The sequence below is a fragment of the Kwoniella europaea genome, chromosome 2, assembly GCF_036810445.1.
Source record: "Kwoniella europaea PYCC6329 chromosome 2, complete sequence".
Taxonomy (NCBI): Eukaryota; Fungi; Basidiomycota; class Tremellomycetes; order Tremellales; family Cryptococcaceae; genus Kwoniella; species Kwoniella europaea.
Window position 1 is genome coordinate 1,032,257 of NC_089488.1, and position 17,288 is coordinate 1,049,544.

A 17,288-nucleotide genomic window follows, 5' to 3' on the forward strand; every position below is an offset into this window, starting at 1 on the left:
GAACTACAGCAACAACTTACTTGAAAACATTCATCTTTCTCTTCTTTCCTTCTTTCCCTCTTATAACTTTCTTGCTTTTCCTCTCTGCGAATTTCACAGGATCTGTAATTGCCAATTTCACCTTCTCTTCTCTTCGTCCCTCTCTTCTATTGATAGTCGATCGTCGAAGCTTCTCCCATACAGTTGAGAAGGCGCTGGTTCCTGCTTTCGATTGTACGAACTCTCGAATTTGCATAGACAGTTGACGCAATTCCTCTAAAATAACATTAAACAAGACAATCAGTATCATTGAATGTCTAGATCCATCAAGATGTGTTCATGTGAAACAGATTGACTCACCGACTTGACCATCCTCATTCTTAGCCAAATCACCACCTTCATCCAATATCCTATATATCGGACTTAGGATATGCATCAAATACGTTTTACCCTGTTTAGCACTCAGAGCTTCGTACACCCCAGCGAAGAATCGTAAGATCGATAAGATTGGTGCAGACCATTTCTCCTGTTACCATGATTACAACCAGTCAGTCAATAAATTCTGTTCGAACTTGTAGTAAGGGTGTTGTTCACTTACATGAGCCTGGAAACTGTGTGGAGCAGGTCGATTAACCAATAAATGTCTAGCTAAGAAGGACATCCTAGACATCAACCATGAGAGGGGATTTCGTTTCTCGGTCTCTCCATCAGCCTCTTCATCTTCAGCATCAGCTTGAACATCATCGGCAGTGGGCAGTTCTTCATCGGATTCTTGGGTAGCCTATACAATTCGAATTAGAAGGTCAGCTCTGTCGACTTCGTCTTGACCGATTGCACTTACCGCCCAATATTTGGCAATATTGTACAAAACCTTGACAATCTCATCCGATAATTTGCCATCTACAAATACAGATTCGCCTTCATCACCTTTCGCGCCATTCAGGACCAAACATCCTTTCCTGGCTATATCGAGTAATGCTTCTTTCCCTAGGATGCCATAAGCCGATTCCGGTGAGGTGAGATAGTTGGATAATAATCTGGCAGCATCGAATCTTACCCACGAATGGGGGAATAAGAGATGCGAGATGATAGCTTGCCAAGGTAAAGACGAGGTTGATAATGAAGATTGTAAGATCGCTTTGGCCGCCGAAGCTAGAGCTTGATGAGGCAATCCTTGATCTAGTACTACATCTTCTTCAGATGCTTCTGCTTCTAACAACGCTTCCGCACTTTCCTCAATGACAGGTTGGACTACTTCTATCAATTCTTCAACTAGAACTTCTCCTTGTCCTGTCTCAACCAACAGACCAAAAACGCCCAGAGCTGCCGAAGCCAGTACGGTATTATCTTCCCTCTTGCCCACCCAGGATTTGAGCACTGAAACCATCTTGCTTCTCCTGTCTTCTTCTAACCTCTTCCAGAGTAATTTGAGCAATTCTCCAGCCATCTGACGACATTTCTCCGAATCATCATTGGCTAGAACCACTACCAAAGCCACAAAGAACATATCCGCGTATTCTTCAATGAGATCGTCAGAGAATTTTAAGAAGATATTATTGAGTATTTCCATGACTGAGATTCGTCCAGCTTCAAAGGTATATTCCATATTTTTGGCGAAGAAGGTCATTTGATTCTTCAATCTTCCTTTACCTTGTGGGTAATCTAGCAAGAAAGCCATGACCGCTCCTCTGCAAAGATCTTGGACTTGGGTAGATTGAGAAGTGACCATGATAGATGACACTCTTTCCATCAGATCATATATCTCCGGTACAACGAATTTGCGAGTTATGATTGATCGGAGTATCGTAAAGATGGCACTTTGTCTGTCGGGTTCTTCGAGATCTGGACTAATCACTTCGAGCAGATATTTCAGCTGGGTCTCGGTGACTTCAGAGGACTTGCAATCCCTCAATATCACGGCAAGAGTCTTGAGAGCGGTTTGAGCAACTTCGGATTCGGCTGTTCCTCCAGCATGTTTGATGATTTCGAAGATATTGGTGATGAAGACTGGTAAGGCGGGTCCGACTTGGGGTACGGGACATCGCAAGACCGCTGCAGAAGCTTTGAGAGCGAGGGTAAGAACATTGGAAGCAGGTGAATACAGGGTGTTTCCGATGGCATTGACCATGGGTCCAAGTCTGGATAGGATAGATACGTCGTCAAAGTCGAATTTACCTCGTCTAAAGGCGGTGACGAACAAGTCTAAGCCGAAGACGACGAATTTATGGGCGTTTTGAGGATAGAAATCCGCATTCCCTTTGTTATCTCTCTTCATCTGTACCCTGAAGCTATCGGGAGTGTCAGCAGGTTTGACCGCCTTCTTCTTTGGTTTGAGGTACGAAGAGTTGCCACTGATTAGGGAGTAACAGAGTGACAATATATCTTCGGGAGCTAATCGAGGATTACTGTTAAGACCAAGGGATATACGTCGAAGAGCTTCATCGACTTGCTGCATCTGCTTGACAGCTTGCGAAGAATGCATAACTTCCCTGAGTGGAGAGAGGATGATCGACATCTTGGTGGGTGAGACCAATTGAGATAGTAATTGGAAAGTATCGAATCCCCTTGAAGTTGCTCCTCGGACTTCTCGCATTTTCGTCTTGAAGCCCTCTGAAGCTACATCTTTTCCACTCTCACCCCAGATAACTTCGGCAGAAACCGAGACAGCCAATTCCACAGCTTCGTCAAGATCTGAGAATCGATCGGCAGCTTGGGTAGTGGCCATGACGAGAATAGCATGAGTCGTGACTGCCAGAACGTGTTTCTGAGGTCCACGCTGAAGAGCAGTTTCCAACTCTTTGATCACTCGTACCAGCCATCCTGGACCGAGATAAACTGCAATCTTGCAGATTGTATCTCTAGCGATATCTCGAGTATCCTGTTCTTTGCTTCGTAGGATTTGAGATACAGTAGTGATGACTCGAAGGACTTCGTCGGCACTGGATGCCCGAGGAAGAGCATGAGCAAGTTTGACAACTGCCAAAGCAAGTGGAATCCTGATGTTGCTTTCTGTCTCGTCTTTGGTAGCGACAAACTTGGAGAGTGAGGGAAGAAGTCGATTCAAAATGACTTCAGTGATTCGTTCCGGAGATGTTCCAACATCGATCTGTTTCTCCTGCTCAGGTTCTTCATCCTCGTTCTCTTCAGCTTCTTCATCCTTGTTTCCAGCCTCCGCTGCTTCTCCATCAACTTCCATGGCGTCACCATTTGCCGCAGGTGTCCCAAGACTGAAATGGAAATTATCGATAATAGCTGAAACTACTCGGATGTAAATCTTTTGTTGCTGGGCTTTGACACTGCCTAACTTCATGAATCGTCCTATCAACCCATAGTATCTTGACCATCTGAGTTCCCCAGCAAGACCGCCGATAGTCTGAACAGCTTCATTAATGAGATGGTGATCCGTCACATCCGTCGATCCAGCTACGATATGCTCCAAGATAGGGAGGAAGATAGTCGATAACGTTGATTCCTGTATCTTATTCTCCGCAGCGAAATTTCTCAGTCTATGAAGAGCTCTAGCTCGCCTATGTACCTGAATATGGGTGATGTTGGTGAAGAAGGAAGCTTCTTCATCGCCTTCTGCTAAGAGAGGTTGAAGTTCAGCGAATTCAGGTACACCAGAGCATGTCTTGACCGCATGAGCGATGATGTGAATGGCTTCATTTCGAACCAATTCTTGCTTCGATCGCAGAGTCTTCCGTATTCCAGGCGTTATAACATGTTGTAATGCTTCGACGTAAGGCCCACTTTCAGCCTGCCCAATCACCGAGATGTATCTTTGCAGGACTGCTGAGGCACTGGTTCGGATAGACAATTCTTCAGGTTCGTGAAGGTAGAAGAGTGAGCTTCGTAAGATAGGCAGCCAAGCTTTGGTCGTCTGCGGAAGTTCCTCGTCCGGGCCATCATTGATCTGAGCATACGTAGTCAGACGTCGATCGAAATCAGGTTCATCTAATCTTCTAGCCGAGTAGGCATTAAGTTCGCCAGTAATGGCGATTGCCTTTTCCAGACTCTTGTCAACTTTAGCGAAAGTTTGCAAGACATCGAATAGCGCTCTTCTAGATGATGGGAAGAAGAGTGTTTGGAATAGGTTGGAGATGAGCTCGTAATTCTGGGTAAAATACTCGCTAGATGGATCCGCGAAATCAGGCGAAATGGCATACAGTCGTTGTAAAGTGCTGAGGATGTTGGTTTTGGCCTTCTCAGTCGTTTGACGCTGTCTTAACATTGGTGCAAGGAGAGAAGCGAGTTCCTGAGCTTGTTGGCCATCCGAGACAATCGCAGATAATCGGGATAAAATTGCGAGTAATCGACGAGTGATATCTTCGTTGGCGGAAGCTTTCAGACGCACTACTAAACCGATAACATTATCCAGTAAGACCCGTATATTCGGTAACAACACATCTTCGGTGAGCCCCGGTGTGTCTTCGAGTAGAAGGGAATCGATGATATCGAAGACCTTCAATATGACTGCCGGTTTGACTTTCACAGCCGTCATACAAGAGAAAGCTTTCGGTAACGTTTTGTCATCCTGTTCTACAAGACTTCGAGCGAGATTAGGCAAGGAAGCGATAGTGGCGATCAATTCGAGAGTACCTGAGGGAGCTTGAGTGTTCTCAACTTCGAGTCTGTCAAGTCGAGGAGAAATGATCGAATCGAAGATGGTGGGAAGATAAGGACTGAAATCGAATTGTACGGAAGATCGGAAGAACTGCACTAATCGTTTGAGACCCATCGACCTGATGTTTCGTAGGGGAGCAAGGCCCTTGTCAAATTCCTGTTGAGGAACTTCGACATCTTCGGCGTTGTCACCTTCCCCTTCTTCCTCAGCATCAACATTGGCTTGAGAAAGCTTCTTTTGCGCGTTGGCTACTAAAGCTATAGTTGTCTTTACCAATCGTGGCCAATGAGGTATTATTTGAGGACCGAGGTATCGAAGTAAGTCTGTAAGCAAAGTTAAGAAACCGATTTGCTGTCTACCAGCAACATTGATGTTTTCCAATTCTTCACCAAAAGGTTCTAGCATAAGATCGATCAGAGTCTTCAATTCATCTTCGGTACAACCGCTGAGAGTATTTAAAACAGCTTGCTTCCTTGCTGTCTGCCCTTGAGCGGAACTTGATCGCCCTCGACGAGAAGTGATGATGCCGTATAGTAATCGGATGATAACAGGCAAAGCTTCGGCTCGGTGAGATGGATCGATGAACACTATTCGAGTCTTTGCTAAAGCTGATTTCTCCTGCGATTGAACACCATAATCTTGCTCTGTGGCAGAGAGTCTAAGTCTAGCTAATTCATCTCGGAACTTAGAATCTTCCAGTAAGGTTTCCAATGATTCTTGGTAAGGAAGCAATTTAGGTGATTTGTATGTCATGAGGCATTTTAAAGCTAGACCTTGCAGCTTGGGTTCTCCCTTGGCGAGAATATCTAGATAAAGAGTATGGAGCTCTTCGCTTCGGTACGCAGCTTTAGGATTAACGAATTTTGCCAGAAGTTCGAGGTAAGATGCCGTTCGTTGTTGCCGCTGCTTAGTTGACAGATGAGTCCATTTTACATTTACATGATCATCATTCTCATCGGCTTGGCGAGCGACACCGAAGAATACCGGTATAATTGCCCTGGAGTGTTTCTCAGCAATGGAAGGCACAGCAGTAAGTGTGGAAAGAAGTTGTGCTTCGTAATTGAGGACATCAAGTCGATCATGGGATATTTGAACCTATGAAGGATATCAGCGCTTGTTCCGATTCCACATTCATACCAAAAGATAAACTCACAGAGACTTCTTGTTGATCCAGTTTATCCTCCTGAGTGGCTTGTACCCAAACCTTGTTGAGAGTCTTTCGACTCTTTTCAAGGTTATGACAGTGGAACTCAGCTTCGTCTTCGTCTTGCTGAACCCTCCTTGATTCGCTGTCTTCAAAACGCTTCTCAGCCCAAGACGGCTTGACCACGCCGAGATCTAGCATAGAACTCCCTTCGTCTACATCAGTCTTCTGCAGTTCTTCCCAAACTATCTCCCAGATGATTTCTCCCTGTTTCTCAGCTATGGAGGATAAAGCAGTGATCGTTTCTGCATAGATCGGTCGAAAGTTGACTTTGAGCTGAGATACGAGGAACGTAATCACTCCGTTCAGTAATTTACTAGACTCCTTGAGGGTTGATCCAGGTAACGACAAGATACCTCGAGCGAGACGAGCGATACTGGTCGTACGCTCTCGGACATTCTTTAGTGTCATTTCGGATGATTCGACGGCCGCACATAACGACCAAATTCCGCTTGGTGAGGGTACATGGTCTTCTGCGTGGGCAGGGGGTGATGTCGAAGATATTGATGCGAGCGTGTGTACGGTGGAAAGACGAAGCTCGGAATCCGCTGAAAGAAGGTTCGGAAAGAAGAGATCGAGTATGCGATCTTCTGGCAACCTAAACCGACTGTCAATATATCGTTTGCCATCGATAAACATGGATATGGACTTACTGTAGATCTCCGGACCAACGGTCAATCAACGAAGAACATGCTGTTAAAACTTCCCGGTTCCAATATAGCTTCTCGATGACGTCTGCTAATGCCCCTTCATCCACAAGGAGAGCTCTCAGTTCTGCGTCAGCCGTTACTTGAGGGCTATCTAGTAAGTCTTGCGCTGCTCGGAGGAGCGACCCAAGTAGATGACTATCGTTCCACGCGCCATCTTCGGCCCAACCGACTCTTATCTGAGCAACCTCTTTCCCTTTTACAGTTGATAAGGTTGACCGAATGAGACCAGTGACATGAGGGACGAACTGATCGGCATCGGAGGGTAAAGCTGGGATCAACCTCAAGATCTGACCTAGTATACGACGATCATTCACATCTTCCAGTGCTTTCTCCTTGATTTGCTTGAAAAGAGCTACAAGAGCCGAAATGAAAGCTTGTCGCCATCGTCCTCCTTGGACGTTTGACAGTCCTCCCGACAAATATCCAGCAGAAGCGAGATTGTTGAGCAGGACGAGAGTGGATAAAGGATCATTCGATAAAGAAGGGAGAGATTTTCTGCAAACAATCGTTGTTCAGCATGAATTATGGTAGCTACTATGATCGATACTCACTTGGCGATATGGGAAAGCAGGAACTGTTCGATACCAGGCCATTTGAGAGAAATTAGAGCATTGGCGAAGGCAAAACACTCTCGGTCATCCTGAGAAGTAACAATGAGCGGCATCCGGGTGGTATATTACTGGAATCAGAATACTTACAAGTTCTCTCCACAGATTCTCGATCAATCCCACACCAGGACTGAGCCAATGTTGCAATTGCCCGGCTTGTAAACACCCCACCACGCAGGCCACCAAAGCTTTTCTCCAGGTATCTCGGGTCTGCCTTTCTTCATCTGGAATATAATCCTGACCTAACGAAGCCTCTGCAGCTAGATGAGGCAATAAGGATTGAAGACGTTGCATGAGAGGTTTGAGTAAGAGCTCAGGAAAGCGTTTACCCTTTCTGGTAAGGAGAAAGGTCGACAGTACTCTGAGTACCATTGATGATTGAACCAGGTTGATGAAGGGGGATGACGAAGATCCGGCTCTAGAGGATGATGGTTGACAACGGGATATAACAGACTCGATTACTGGCTTGATGGTACCGGTCGAACAATGATGGACCAAAGCGGTGCTGACCATATTCACAGTTGCGAGTTGCTGTTCTGTAGGATTTGCAATAAGTCGATCAAGGAGGATATCATATATTGCTATAGCTCTTGAATGCAGTTGACTGTTTGTTCCCTTCAAGCTGTGACTCCAAACGGCTTCCATACCATCCGTTTCCTCCTCAAGCAAGACATCCATTAATCTCTGTAAGCCTTCCGATCTAGCTTTTCTAATGACACCGACCCAAGCATCGGCAACACATTTTCTGACATATCGTTTGTTCTCCCTTGGCCTCAGATACGGTCGTACTTCTTTCCATGTTGCTCGGAGGATGATGTGAGAGGATTGATCTGATTTGAGAAGAGAAGAAGCGATACTTCGTAAAATAAGAGATAGGGTTGAATAGGTTCTTTCAACAAGTTTGGGATCTAATGCTCGTAAAGCACCGACTCTGAGGAGGTCTTTGGTAGTATCTGGGACATGAGGTAAAGCTTCACCAAGACAGGTCTCGTACAAGGCTTGATGAAGGTAAAGAGCTGAGTCTAAGCCGGAATGGGTGTATTCTTGTCCTTCCTGGAGTTTCGAATAGTAGTCGGAGAAGGTCTGTTGTATTATAGGCAGATTATATAATGTTATGGGCAAAGTGGATGAAAGTGGTATTAGAGTCCTCTGCAGGTCTTGATAAGGGGTAGTGAGATCGAGCAGCGACAATCGATCGAGCTCAGAGGTGAGAGGAGTATGCTGTTCAAAATTGGTGGAATGGTCAGTGTCGCTGGGAAAGGACAAGTCAATGAATGGTAACCTACACTCTGCTCTGTGTCCTCATCGAACTCTTCCTTCTCCCATCCAAGCCCTCGCTGCTTTCCTACATCCACTGATATATTCTTTATTTGTTCATTGTATGTTGCATACTATAAAAGACAATTTCAATCAGCATCGGCATCGTTCACTGGATACGACCAACTGGTTGACTCACCCTGAACCTTTTCTGAGGTGGTTCCGCCATGTTCTTTCGCTGGCTTAGGAGAAGCCCTTGTCCTTATCTCACTCCGAGTGTATCAGCGTGACAAGGAACAAGAGAAAGATGTGGTCAATTTGGGGATGGTTGCAATGATATGAAGAGTTCTTGTAGTCCACAAATGATCAAGAAACCCATAAAATAATTTTCAACCATGTTTTCAGAAATCCACCGGAAATTAACAATTTCCCACGGTTGAATTTGATTGCCACGTGTTTGCCACTCACCGGCGCTCGATTGGGCTCCGCACTGACCCACCTTGTTAGCTGCAACACGTCAAAATGACATACTTTGAACATGCACCAACGATACGAGTAAAGCATTCAAAACCATCCCAAGCATCTTCATCTCACCCTTCATTCCCTCAAACAGACACCTCATAATCAATCACAATGACAGACGCAGCACTTCACGGCGACAAGCTCAACGAAGAGCGAGCATTCATCAAGCGATATACCGAAGGACTCTCTTCTCACAAGGTCGAATATCCCGCAGACTTCTCTACTCCTCTCCAAGATAGACCTAGGAAAGTAGCTGTAGTTGGTGTGGAAGTTGCTGAACCACCATCGGCGGAGGGTATGGATGTCGATACTCCTTCACAAGGTAAGCTGACGCCGACCATGACAGACCGGAGGATTATGAGCTTACATATCTTGTCGATAGATACCGTAACAATCACTATAAAATGTCTTAAACCCTCTCTCACTTTACCTATCACCGCGAATCTTACCGATACAGTCACCGATCTAAAATCACAAATCGCCAAATCAGCCGCTACAGCGCCTTCAGCAGATAGTCAGAGGCTATTACTCAAAGGAAAAGCTTTGACCGATACCAAATTACTTAAAGAATACGATATAAAAGATGGAGCGATCTTACATCTCATGGTCAAAGTTGCTACCACGAAGGAACTGACTTCTGACGAAGCTACTTTCACTGCCCCATCTTCTACTTCACCCGCTCCTCCCGCATTGACCATCACGACTTCGATCGACGGAATCGAACCGGGAACTTCAATGCCTCTTACCAATATTGATTCGGCCGTTCCACCGCTCGGTCCCCAACCCCAGGTGTCCTCAGCATCTTTCCATCAGACTATCGCCGACCCTCAATTCTGGCAGAAGATCCATGCCTTGTGTGTGAGCGAATTTCCACTTGAAGATGAGGCGGATGCGGCGTGGGAGACGTTCTTGATTTCGATGAAAGGGAAATTGAGCGCTGGGGAGGCAGCGAAGATTAGGGATGTTGTTGGTGTGACTGGAATGGGCGGACAGATGGCGACTTAAGTGGTGAAGATATCATTGATGATGGAAGGGAGACGATGGTAAGAAGGTCATATGTATGTCAGATGGCATCAGGAGTCGGTAGTAGAAGCAAGGTCGCACGATAGAAGGGAAAAATAGTAGGGATTGATATCATTTTCATGGCCGTTACATGTATCATTAGAGTTGAACGCTCCATACATAGTCTTGCACTCGATCAAGTGCATTTCTGATACGCGCATACATCCAAATCTGGTGATTCATGGTCTTCGTCTTCCCTTTGCTTTCAAGTAATTAACAAACACCTCATCGCCCTTATTTTTGACTCTAGCCCAAGGCATCAACATCCTCTAAAACCTCTCCATCATTCTCCAATCATCCTTGCCATTTCCCGATCTACCGTACTCACTTTTTCTGAAACATCTTTCAGTCCCAAGTGTAGATCATTTAACGCTACTGTGACCCCACCATGGGTTCCCAGCTTCTCCTTCACCTGACTCGTTTGTTCCAGAATGTTTTTTAGTCTCAACTTCACTTGATATAACCGCAAGACGATCCCACCATAACAAAAGGCCTCGAGGTGCGTACAGAGGTAATCGAGTCTTGGAGCCATTGTAGGAGCCATCCAATATGCTCGGGTGTAAGCCAACTAAACACCCAGAAGTATTAGTGAGTTGTAAATCATACAGGAGATTCCAGCAACTCACTGACTTTGCCATGACTGGGTTATTTCGGCCAAGCATAGAGCGGAAAATAGGTAAATTCCTGGTAATTTTGAACATGTTTTGAATGATTGGTAAATGTTCTCTGGGGTATAAGAGTTGAATGATTTCTGTTGGTATCTTATCGAGTTTGGGAATTGAAAGAAGAGAAGATAGACAAGCTAGAAAACTTATGGGATTCTATTGTCAATCTGACAACCGGAGATACATTAGCAATGACGAATAGTCTGATCAGCGGCTTCTTGTCAACCTTAAGTGATACCAATACCAACCTTATCCAGAGAAAGGGCTTAGGTAATTCTTTTGCCGCTCACAATGGTCAGCCGCACTGACACCATGGTATAGGTTCATTCCTTCCGCCACTCGTAGTGAGGTAAATGTAGCCTCGAAATGGCAATGCTCCGATACGAACGAATCTAAGGAGAGCATTGTACTGTGATCTTGGCTGTATACACCGAGAATCACTCATGCACATATAGGAGCAGAATGTAGATTGATCAGAATCACGAGTAGTATCATATTCATCTCCTATCTTTTATTGAATGTACAAAGTCCGCAGTCATATCTCCTATTTCAGATTAAATCTCTGATGATGACCTTCACCTCAAATCCCACCTACACCACCAAAATTCTTCTTCTTATTGAGGGCTTTCAGTTCTCCCAAAACGTCTCGTCTCCAATCCTCTTCTGCCAATTTCTCCTTATTGCATCGATTCACCTCATCGAAATGACGATCCATGAGCCAGTTAACGATCAACCCCCCAGTTAAGCCCATGAACAAGAAGCCCATGTGATCGGAACTTGGGCTGGAATTGCTGGTAGTGGCTGATGGTTTGGGAGTCTCAGAACTAGAAGTATGATGAGCCTGCTCAACAGATCAGTATGACCATTCATCATGGAATTATGGGACTCGATCGAAGAGAGGTAGCTTACTCGTCTGTAGACACTTTGGATAGGAGCCTTGGAGAAGCTCGATCTTAAGAGTTGAGGTGATCTGAGAAGACGTAACATCTTGTTGTCTGTTATTGGACGGATGCGTTGTTATATTGATGTGTTGTTTTGTTTGGAGTGTTGTTATGTGGTTGAACGGACAGGAAAGGAAGATGGAAAAGAGTAAATCGTGAAGGAAGACTCGTTATACATATGTTATGCATGTGATTTATCGTCAAAGTAGAGAGGCATGATCATATCGTTCGGCAACAGCTTTCATCATCTCATGTACGTACTCTGCTTGCCGTGCGATATACCAATCTATCGCTATCTGTTTCAGTGAATTAAGGTTGACTTATCCTGAGACAAGTCTTGTGAACCTTCTTTGAAGAAATTCTGATGATTTGTTGATAAATATCGTTGTGCCTTTTAAGACTCTTTTACGCTACACGAAAAAGGAATTATACTATTAAGACCCGTGTGTTTCATGCATGCGGTATCTCCCGGAATATGGTTCAATCCTCGACCTAATCTATCGATCCTCATCCAGCCGTATAGCCTCACCTATAAGCATCGTCATAAATATGTAAATATTTCATCAGTTAATGATTTGGACAAATTGATGTAACTGATTTTCTCACCTGACGAAACGATTTTATACCTCCCTCCTCTCCACACCACCACATCACTAGTCATAGCCAACAACCAAATAGGCAAAGCCAGACATTCTCTCGCCAACCACGCTAACAAGAACATACCCTGTGAGGAAGGTGGTCTCAAAGATCTAATATTAGTCTCTAAAGATCGCCTAGTCGACAAATCCACCATCAACCATGTAAACAAGTGTACAAGGAATAAAGCAGGTATACTGGCACCAAGTAATCGTTGTATAGCCCATGAACCGTATAATCCAGCTATCAGCGATTCAGTGAATGGTTCTAACAACGTTGCAATCATCGGTGTCATCTTCTTCCTAACTCTTAACCACCTTACTCTCCTATCTATATAATCTTTTACCGACAAAGCACCGAGGAAGTCCAATGCAACGTCAGAGGTCATAGCGTGTTTAAGGTTAAGTTGATGCCATAAACCAAGAGCTATCATATTATCTTCAGCTAAGAAAGGGCTGTATCCTGCTAGCCCTGTAGGAGGATTTGGTAATTGACGGAGAGATGGTGAAGGTGTTGAGAGTTGGGATATCGAGCTTCGGGAATATAAATTGGATTTTCCAACGACGCATGAATCGACTGCTACTGCATTCTATGAGTCAGAGTGGTAAGTCAGCTCATTCCGGGGATCTCCATCAAGGTTTAGCTGACGATCTACTAACGATAGCAAGGTACATCTTAGCATGTGTTGTATTCAGATAAGCCTGTTCTATCAGACTTCCCCAAGTCTTTTGATAACATAGTGCAATGGGAACCTGATGGACCAAACCGACTTCACCTGACATTGGTGGTTTCCTCACGTCATCTGCGATAGACATGAGTGGTGAAGATTCTGGATCATCGGGTGCTGAATAGGGCGTACGATTGGACAAGAACGCTTCGACTGCTCTACCGAGCGTACCTGGCGTCACTGATATCGTTGAATCTATCACCCATAGCAGGTCATAGCTTGCTTCTTGGAAGGGACGAAGAAGGTTGTTGACTTTTGGATTGACACCAACTTTGGTACTGTCTAACTCACACAAGTTCTTATATAAGCTAACTCATACGTCCTCGAGCATCAAAGCTTACTCACCTATGATGATCTTAGCATGTACTTCGGGGTATTTTTCCATGATCATCCTGACGACAGGTAACGCTTCGTCATTTTCGTCCTGAAGTGCAAATATCACTTCGAATTTGGGATAATCAAGCTTCATACAGCTCTCCAAGGTATTATACAGATTTTGGTCCAATCCACATAATGGTCGGATGATCGTTACTCCAGGAGCGGAAGAAGGAGAGAGCGAGGATATTCGAGACGGCAGAGTAGGATGAGCATATCGTATGCGGCTGAAAGGACATTTCAGTATTGTTCCTACTCTGTGGAAGAAGCCGCTCACGCTGTTCTCCACCCGAGCAGGCATAAACACCAAACTACTACATAAAGGATGAAGAAGAATATAGCCGCGAAGAGGGAGATAGTACCAGCTATTCGAATGTCGAGTATCATAAGCTTCATACATTTTCCCGAGAAAGAATGGTTCATTAGCTTACCCATATCGCCCCGTCTCTCTTCCCGCCGTGTCTTTTGCGAATATACTTGGTATCCTGCAAGAGAAAGCTGAGAGAGAAAGAAGAGGAAGAATAGCTCGCTCGAATTTCAAGTAAACATCCTCCACTTTGGTATTCAGAGTAACGACGTATGCTTGAACCCATACCGTGGGAAAGTGCAGCCACGTGTTCAGGTTGAGGTGTACATTTGTTTTGACTGACGCGTATGAAACGAAAACATTACGAGAACACACCATATCGATCAGATAGTTAATCATTCATCTTCCTCTCTCTTCCTTCTCTTCCTTCTCCCTCTTCATCATTAGATTAGCTATTCACCATTCTCAAGATGGACATGTCGTCCCACCCCCTCCTCTCGTCAATAGACGAAGCCCCTCCCTTCCCTCCCAATCACCCTCAACTACGTAGACTAGATCGTTCGGTAGTTTGTCAAATCTGTAAAGAACCATTCCAAGCGCCCGTATCGATAGGATGTGGTCATTCATTTTGTTCCTCGGTGAGTGCTCATCTGCTGAAGGAAGATTCGGGGACTACCCTAAAATAGCAGATCTTGTAATTGACGAATATCTCACATACAGTGCATCAGATCTTCGCTGGACGTGTTGAAGAAATGTCCATCATGTAATGAACCCGCTTCAGAAGGTCAGATAAGGAGGAATAGAGCTTTGGAGGAGATAACGGATTCATGGGAGGAATCAAGGTTGGCTGCAACTCCCCTATTTAAAGCAAGAGAGAGAATACAGCTAATGTGGTCGTCGACATAGACCAATAATATACGATTTGGCAAAACCACCACCACAACCGCAGATAACGAAGAAACGTCCAGCACAGGAATTGAATCCGAAAGCTGCCTCTTCATCCGGTACGAAGCGTCTGAAGCCGAATTCGAGTAGAGAAACGAGTGGAAGTAGATCGCAGAGTCCAACCAAATCACGTAGATCTAATGATAGCGATCATGATGAAGTGCAGAATGGGGAGGTGGAGGATGAGGAAGATGATGTACAGGAATTGACTGAAAATGGTTCGTCCTTTCCAAGTTGACTCATTCAGCTAGAAAATACGGTTCTATTTCATAATCGATCGCTAATCATATAGCTGTACTATCAGACGAAGCGCCATGTCCGATATGTCAATCTACGTTACCTATCTCATCCATACCGCTACATATCGAAAAGGGATGTCCGCCACCGAAAAGTAAATTGAATGGGAATGGGAATAGAAAAGGGAATCAGAAAGCAGATTGGAAGAAGGTTTTTTCAGGTCAATCAATAGGAGCAAAGAATAAAGATAAAGAGTGAGTCGATTTGGCTTTTTGCCTCGTATTATTATTCAACTAGAAGACTTTATTGAAGTCAGCTCAAATATGAACAGAGTCGAGATGAAACGAATAACCAAACCAAACTACGCATTAGCTACACCTGCAGACTTACGATCAATACTATCTGTGAGTAGCTGGGAAGAGCAGAGGCCCACCCCTCGTTCATCAAGTCAGCTAATATTCATCCTTTCTTAGGATTATTCCTTACCTACCACAGGAGATAAAGTAACATTGATAAGTAGAGTTCAAGAATGGATAATCCTCTTCAACTCAAATCTCGATACCTCCCATCCATCTTCCTTATCAGCGCTCAGAGCGAAATTGTCAGATATGGAAAATTCTAAAAAGAGGGATAAGGAAAGGGGGAAAGATGAGATGATCAATCAACTAGGTAGTAAAGATGGGTTACAGAAGTATGCGAAAGACAAGAGAAGTGAATTTGAGAGATTGAGAAAAGAGATTATAGAGAGGGATAGGAAGAGGAAAGAACAGGAGGAAGGGAAGGGAGGTGGGAAGGATAACGCGATTGAGGTGGAGTAAGGTACGGGGATTCTCAAAGAAACCTGAGAAGAGGAGAGGTTACTGAGCGAGAGCTTTCTATGTTGTCATATTATCATCATTTCATCATACCGAATCATCCATCAATCAATAATGTCTCCATAGCTGATTGGCGCCATCGCATAGTATATTATTTGTACTTTATATATGCATTATTCCGATATTCAAATCTACGACTTACATCTGCCTATGTTACCAAAATCTGAATGATGTGACATGGTCTGTTGTACCTTCTTCGCTCTCACAGCTACAAATCTCCAACCTTCCTTTTCAATTCTTTCGACCGCCCTTCCCACTTTCTCCCATCTTCCACCTCTCCCAATCAAATTCTGTGAAAATCCTTTCCAGACCCCCTTGCTCCAATCTTCGATTACCACAGCTTTCCATCCTTCTTTCTCTAACAACCCTTTATATTCCTCCAAACTCGCTGGACGATCAGTGAGATTGGGTGATGGTACAGATAAGATGTAAGATACAAACCAAGATTTCCACCTTGACAGCCCCTTTGGAGGAGGAAGTATATCCGTATATACCACTATACCTTTACCGTTTCCCAGGACAGGTTTGAGCGTTTGCAGGAAGGGTATAAGGGAAGGTGGATAATGATATATCGAATCTAACATATACACCAAATCGTATGGTGGAGGTGCATCATCACCTAATGTCAATTGACCTTGGCCCCCCGTTTCTTCGAATAGTAATTCATCTTCATCAGAATAAGCTAAATCTCGTTTCTGTTCGCCCATAAATCCCTTCATACCGTTAAGAGGATGGTTGAGATCTTTCGTAGGGTTAAAGTGAGCTGAGGCGGTATATAGTTCGATATTGGTTGATATGGCTTTTTCAGGTGTGTATTGGTCTAAGATGCTTTGAGCATATTTCGTATCGGCTGAAAGGGATGTCAAGCCATGGAGGTGTCTAGGCGGGGCAGATGAGTTGAGATGTAATACTTCGATTCGAAGTGTCAATCAGCTTGAGATTCGATGTGTCGCATAAAGCTGAATAGAAAATCACTCACATAAGGATTCTCCTGCACCATGACCTATGTCTGCATGAGTAAATCATCAGTAAGTCATTCATGTCCATTTGTAAGAAGTCGGACAGTATAAGACCTACCTAATACGTTGCCACCTCCTGCATACCCACCCTCTTTAGCGAAATCTATCAACTTCTGAGCAAGGGCATTAGCAGCCAAAGGGAAAGAGTTGGTGTCCTGCGATATTGTTATATATTGATCAGTGAGGGCTGTATTGTATCAGATAGCTACTCTGCTCCTCGATGAGGATGCAAGAGCTATCGTTGACCGACTCACCTCCCACCATCCCATGTTACACCATTTGGTCTGCCTCTGCCCTTCCACTTTATCGTTGAGGGCTACGGGATCCCATAATTGGTATGGCTCGATGTAGTACGGTGCCAGGAGGATTATGAGGGGTAAGAATGCGATTGCGACGTAAGTTGAAGTGCCCATTGTGCTATGCCATACTCGTCAAGAAGGCAGAGGGAAGAGAAAGAACTAGTGATGGTTGTTGTTCGTTGATATGGACATGGACATGGACATGGGAGGTGGAGGTAGACAAGCATGGTCGACTGATTTGATTCCGTCGGGTCAAAATCTCCCAAAGTGGTAATTCCATGTGAGCAGGCTCGAGC

At 44.6% G+C, this 17,288-nt stretch overlaps 6 protein-coding genes across 6 annotated transcripts; 2 read left to right on the forward strand and 4 right to left on the reverse strand.

Moving 5' to 3' along the window:
- Positions 1–16: 16 nt before the first annotated feature.
- On the reverse strand, positions 17–8,611 carry V865_006717 (uncharacterized protein; the record flags this gene model as incomplete). The annotated part of the gene is made up of 10 exons (XM_066230474.1): positions 17–255; positions 340–505; positions 578–760; positions 821–5,698; positions 5,757–6,405; positions 6,461–7,012; positions 7,069–7,157; positions 7,216–8,346; positions 8,412–8,516; positions 8,582–8,611. 10 exons carry the CDS (start codon positions 8,609–8,611, stop codon positions 17–19), a joined length of 8,022 nt encoding a protein of 2,673 aa, XP_066086571.1.
- Positions 8,612–9,015: 404 nt separating this feature from the next.
- V865_006718 (uncharacterized protein) lies at positions 9,016–9,909 on the forward strand (the record flags this gene model as incomplete). The annotated part of the gene is made up of 2 exons (XM_066230475.1): positions 9,016–9,226; positions 9,287–9,909. 2 exons carry the CDS (start codon positions 9,016–9,018, stop codon positions 9,907–9,909), a joined length of 834 nt encoding a protein of 277 aa, XP_066086572.1.
- A 1,302-nt stretch (positions 9,910–11,211) lies between these two features.
- On the reverse strand, positions 11,212–11,618 carry V865_006719 (uncharacterized protein; the record flags this gene model as incomplete). The annotated part of the gene is made up of 2 exons (XM_066230476.1): positions 11,212–11,472; positions 11,541–11,618. The coding sequence occupies 2 exons, from the start codon at positions 11,616–11,618 to the stop codon at positions 11,212–11,214; spliced, it is 339 nt and encodes a 112-aa protein (XP_066086573.1).
- A 451-nt stretch (positions 11,619–12,069) lies between these two features.
- V865_006720 (uncharacterized protein) lies at positions 12,070–13,697 on the reverse strand (the record flags this gene model as incomplete). The annotated part of the gene is made up of 6 exons (XM_066230477.1): positions 12,070–12,101; positions 12,179–12,797; positions 12,868–13,010; positions 13,068–13,217; positions 13,281–13,537; positions 13,588–13,697. The coding sequence occupies 6 exons, from the start codon at positions 13,695–13,697 to the stop codon at positions 12,070–12,072; spliced, it is 1,311 nt and encodes a 436-aa protein (XP_066086574.1).
- Positions 13,698–14,087: 390 nt separating this feature from the next.
- On the forward strand, positions 14,088–15,617 carry V865_006721 (DNA repair protein rad18; the record flags this gene model as incomplete). The annotated part of the gene is made up of 6 exons (XM_066230478.1): positions 14,088–14,255; positions 14,338–14,459; positions 14,524–14,780; positions 14,867–15,053; positions 15,131–15,203; positions 15,273–15,617. 6 exons carry the CDS (start codon positions 14,088–14,090, stop codon positions 15,615–15,617), a joined length of 1,152 nt encoding a protein of 383 aa, XP_066086575.1.
- Positions 15,618–15,805: 188 nt separating this feature from the next.
- On the reverse strand, positions 15,806–17,106 carry V865_006722 (uncharacterized protein; the record flags this gene model as incomplete). Its single annotated transcript, XM_066230479.1, has 4 exons — positions 15,806–16,584; positions 16,654–16,683; positions 16,752–16,848; positions 16,948–17,106. 4 exons carry the CDS (start codon positions 17,104–17,106, stop codon positions 15,806–15,808), a joined length of 1,065 nt encoding a protein of 354 aa, XP_066086576.1.
- Between the last annotated feature and the right edge of the window lie 182 nt (positions 17,107–17,288).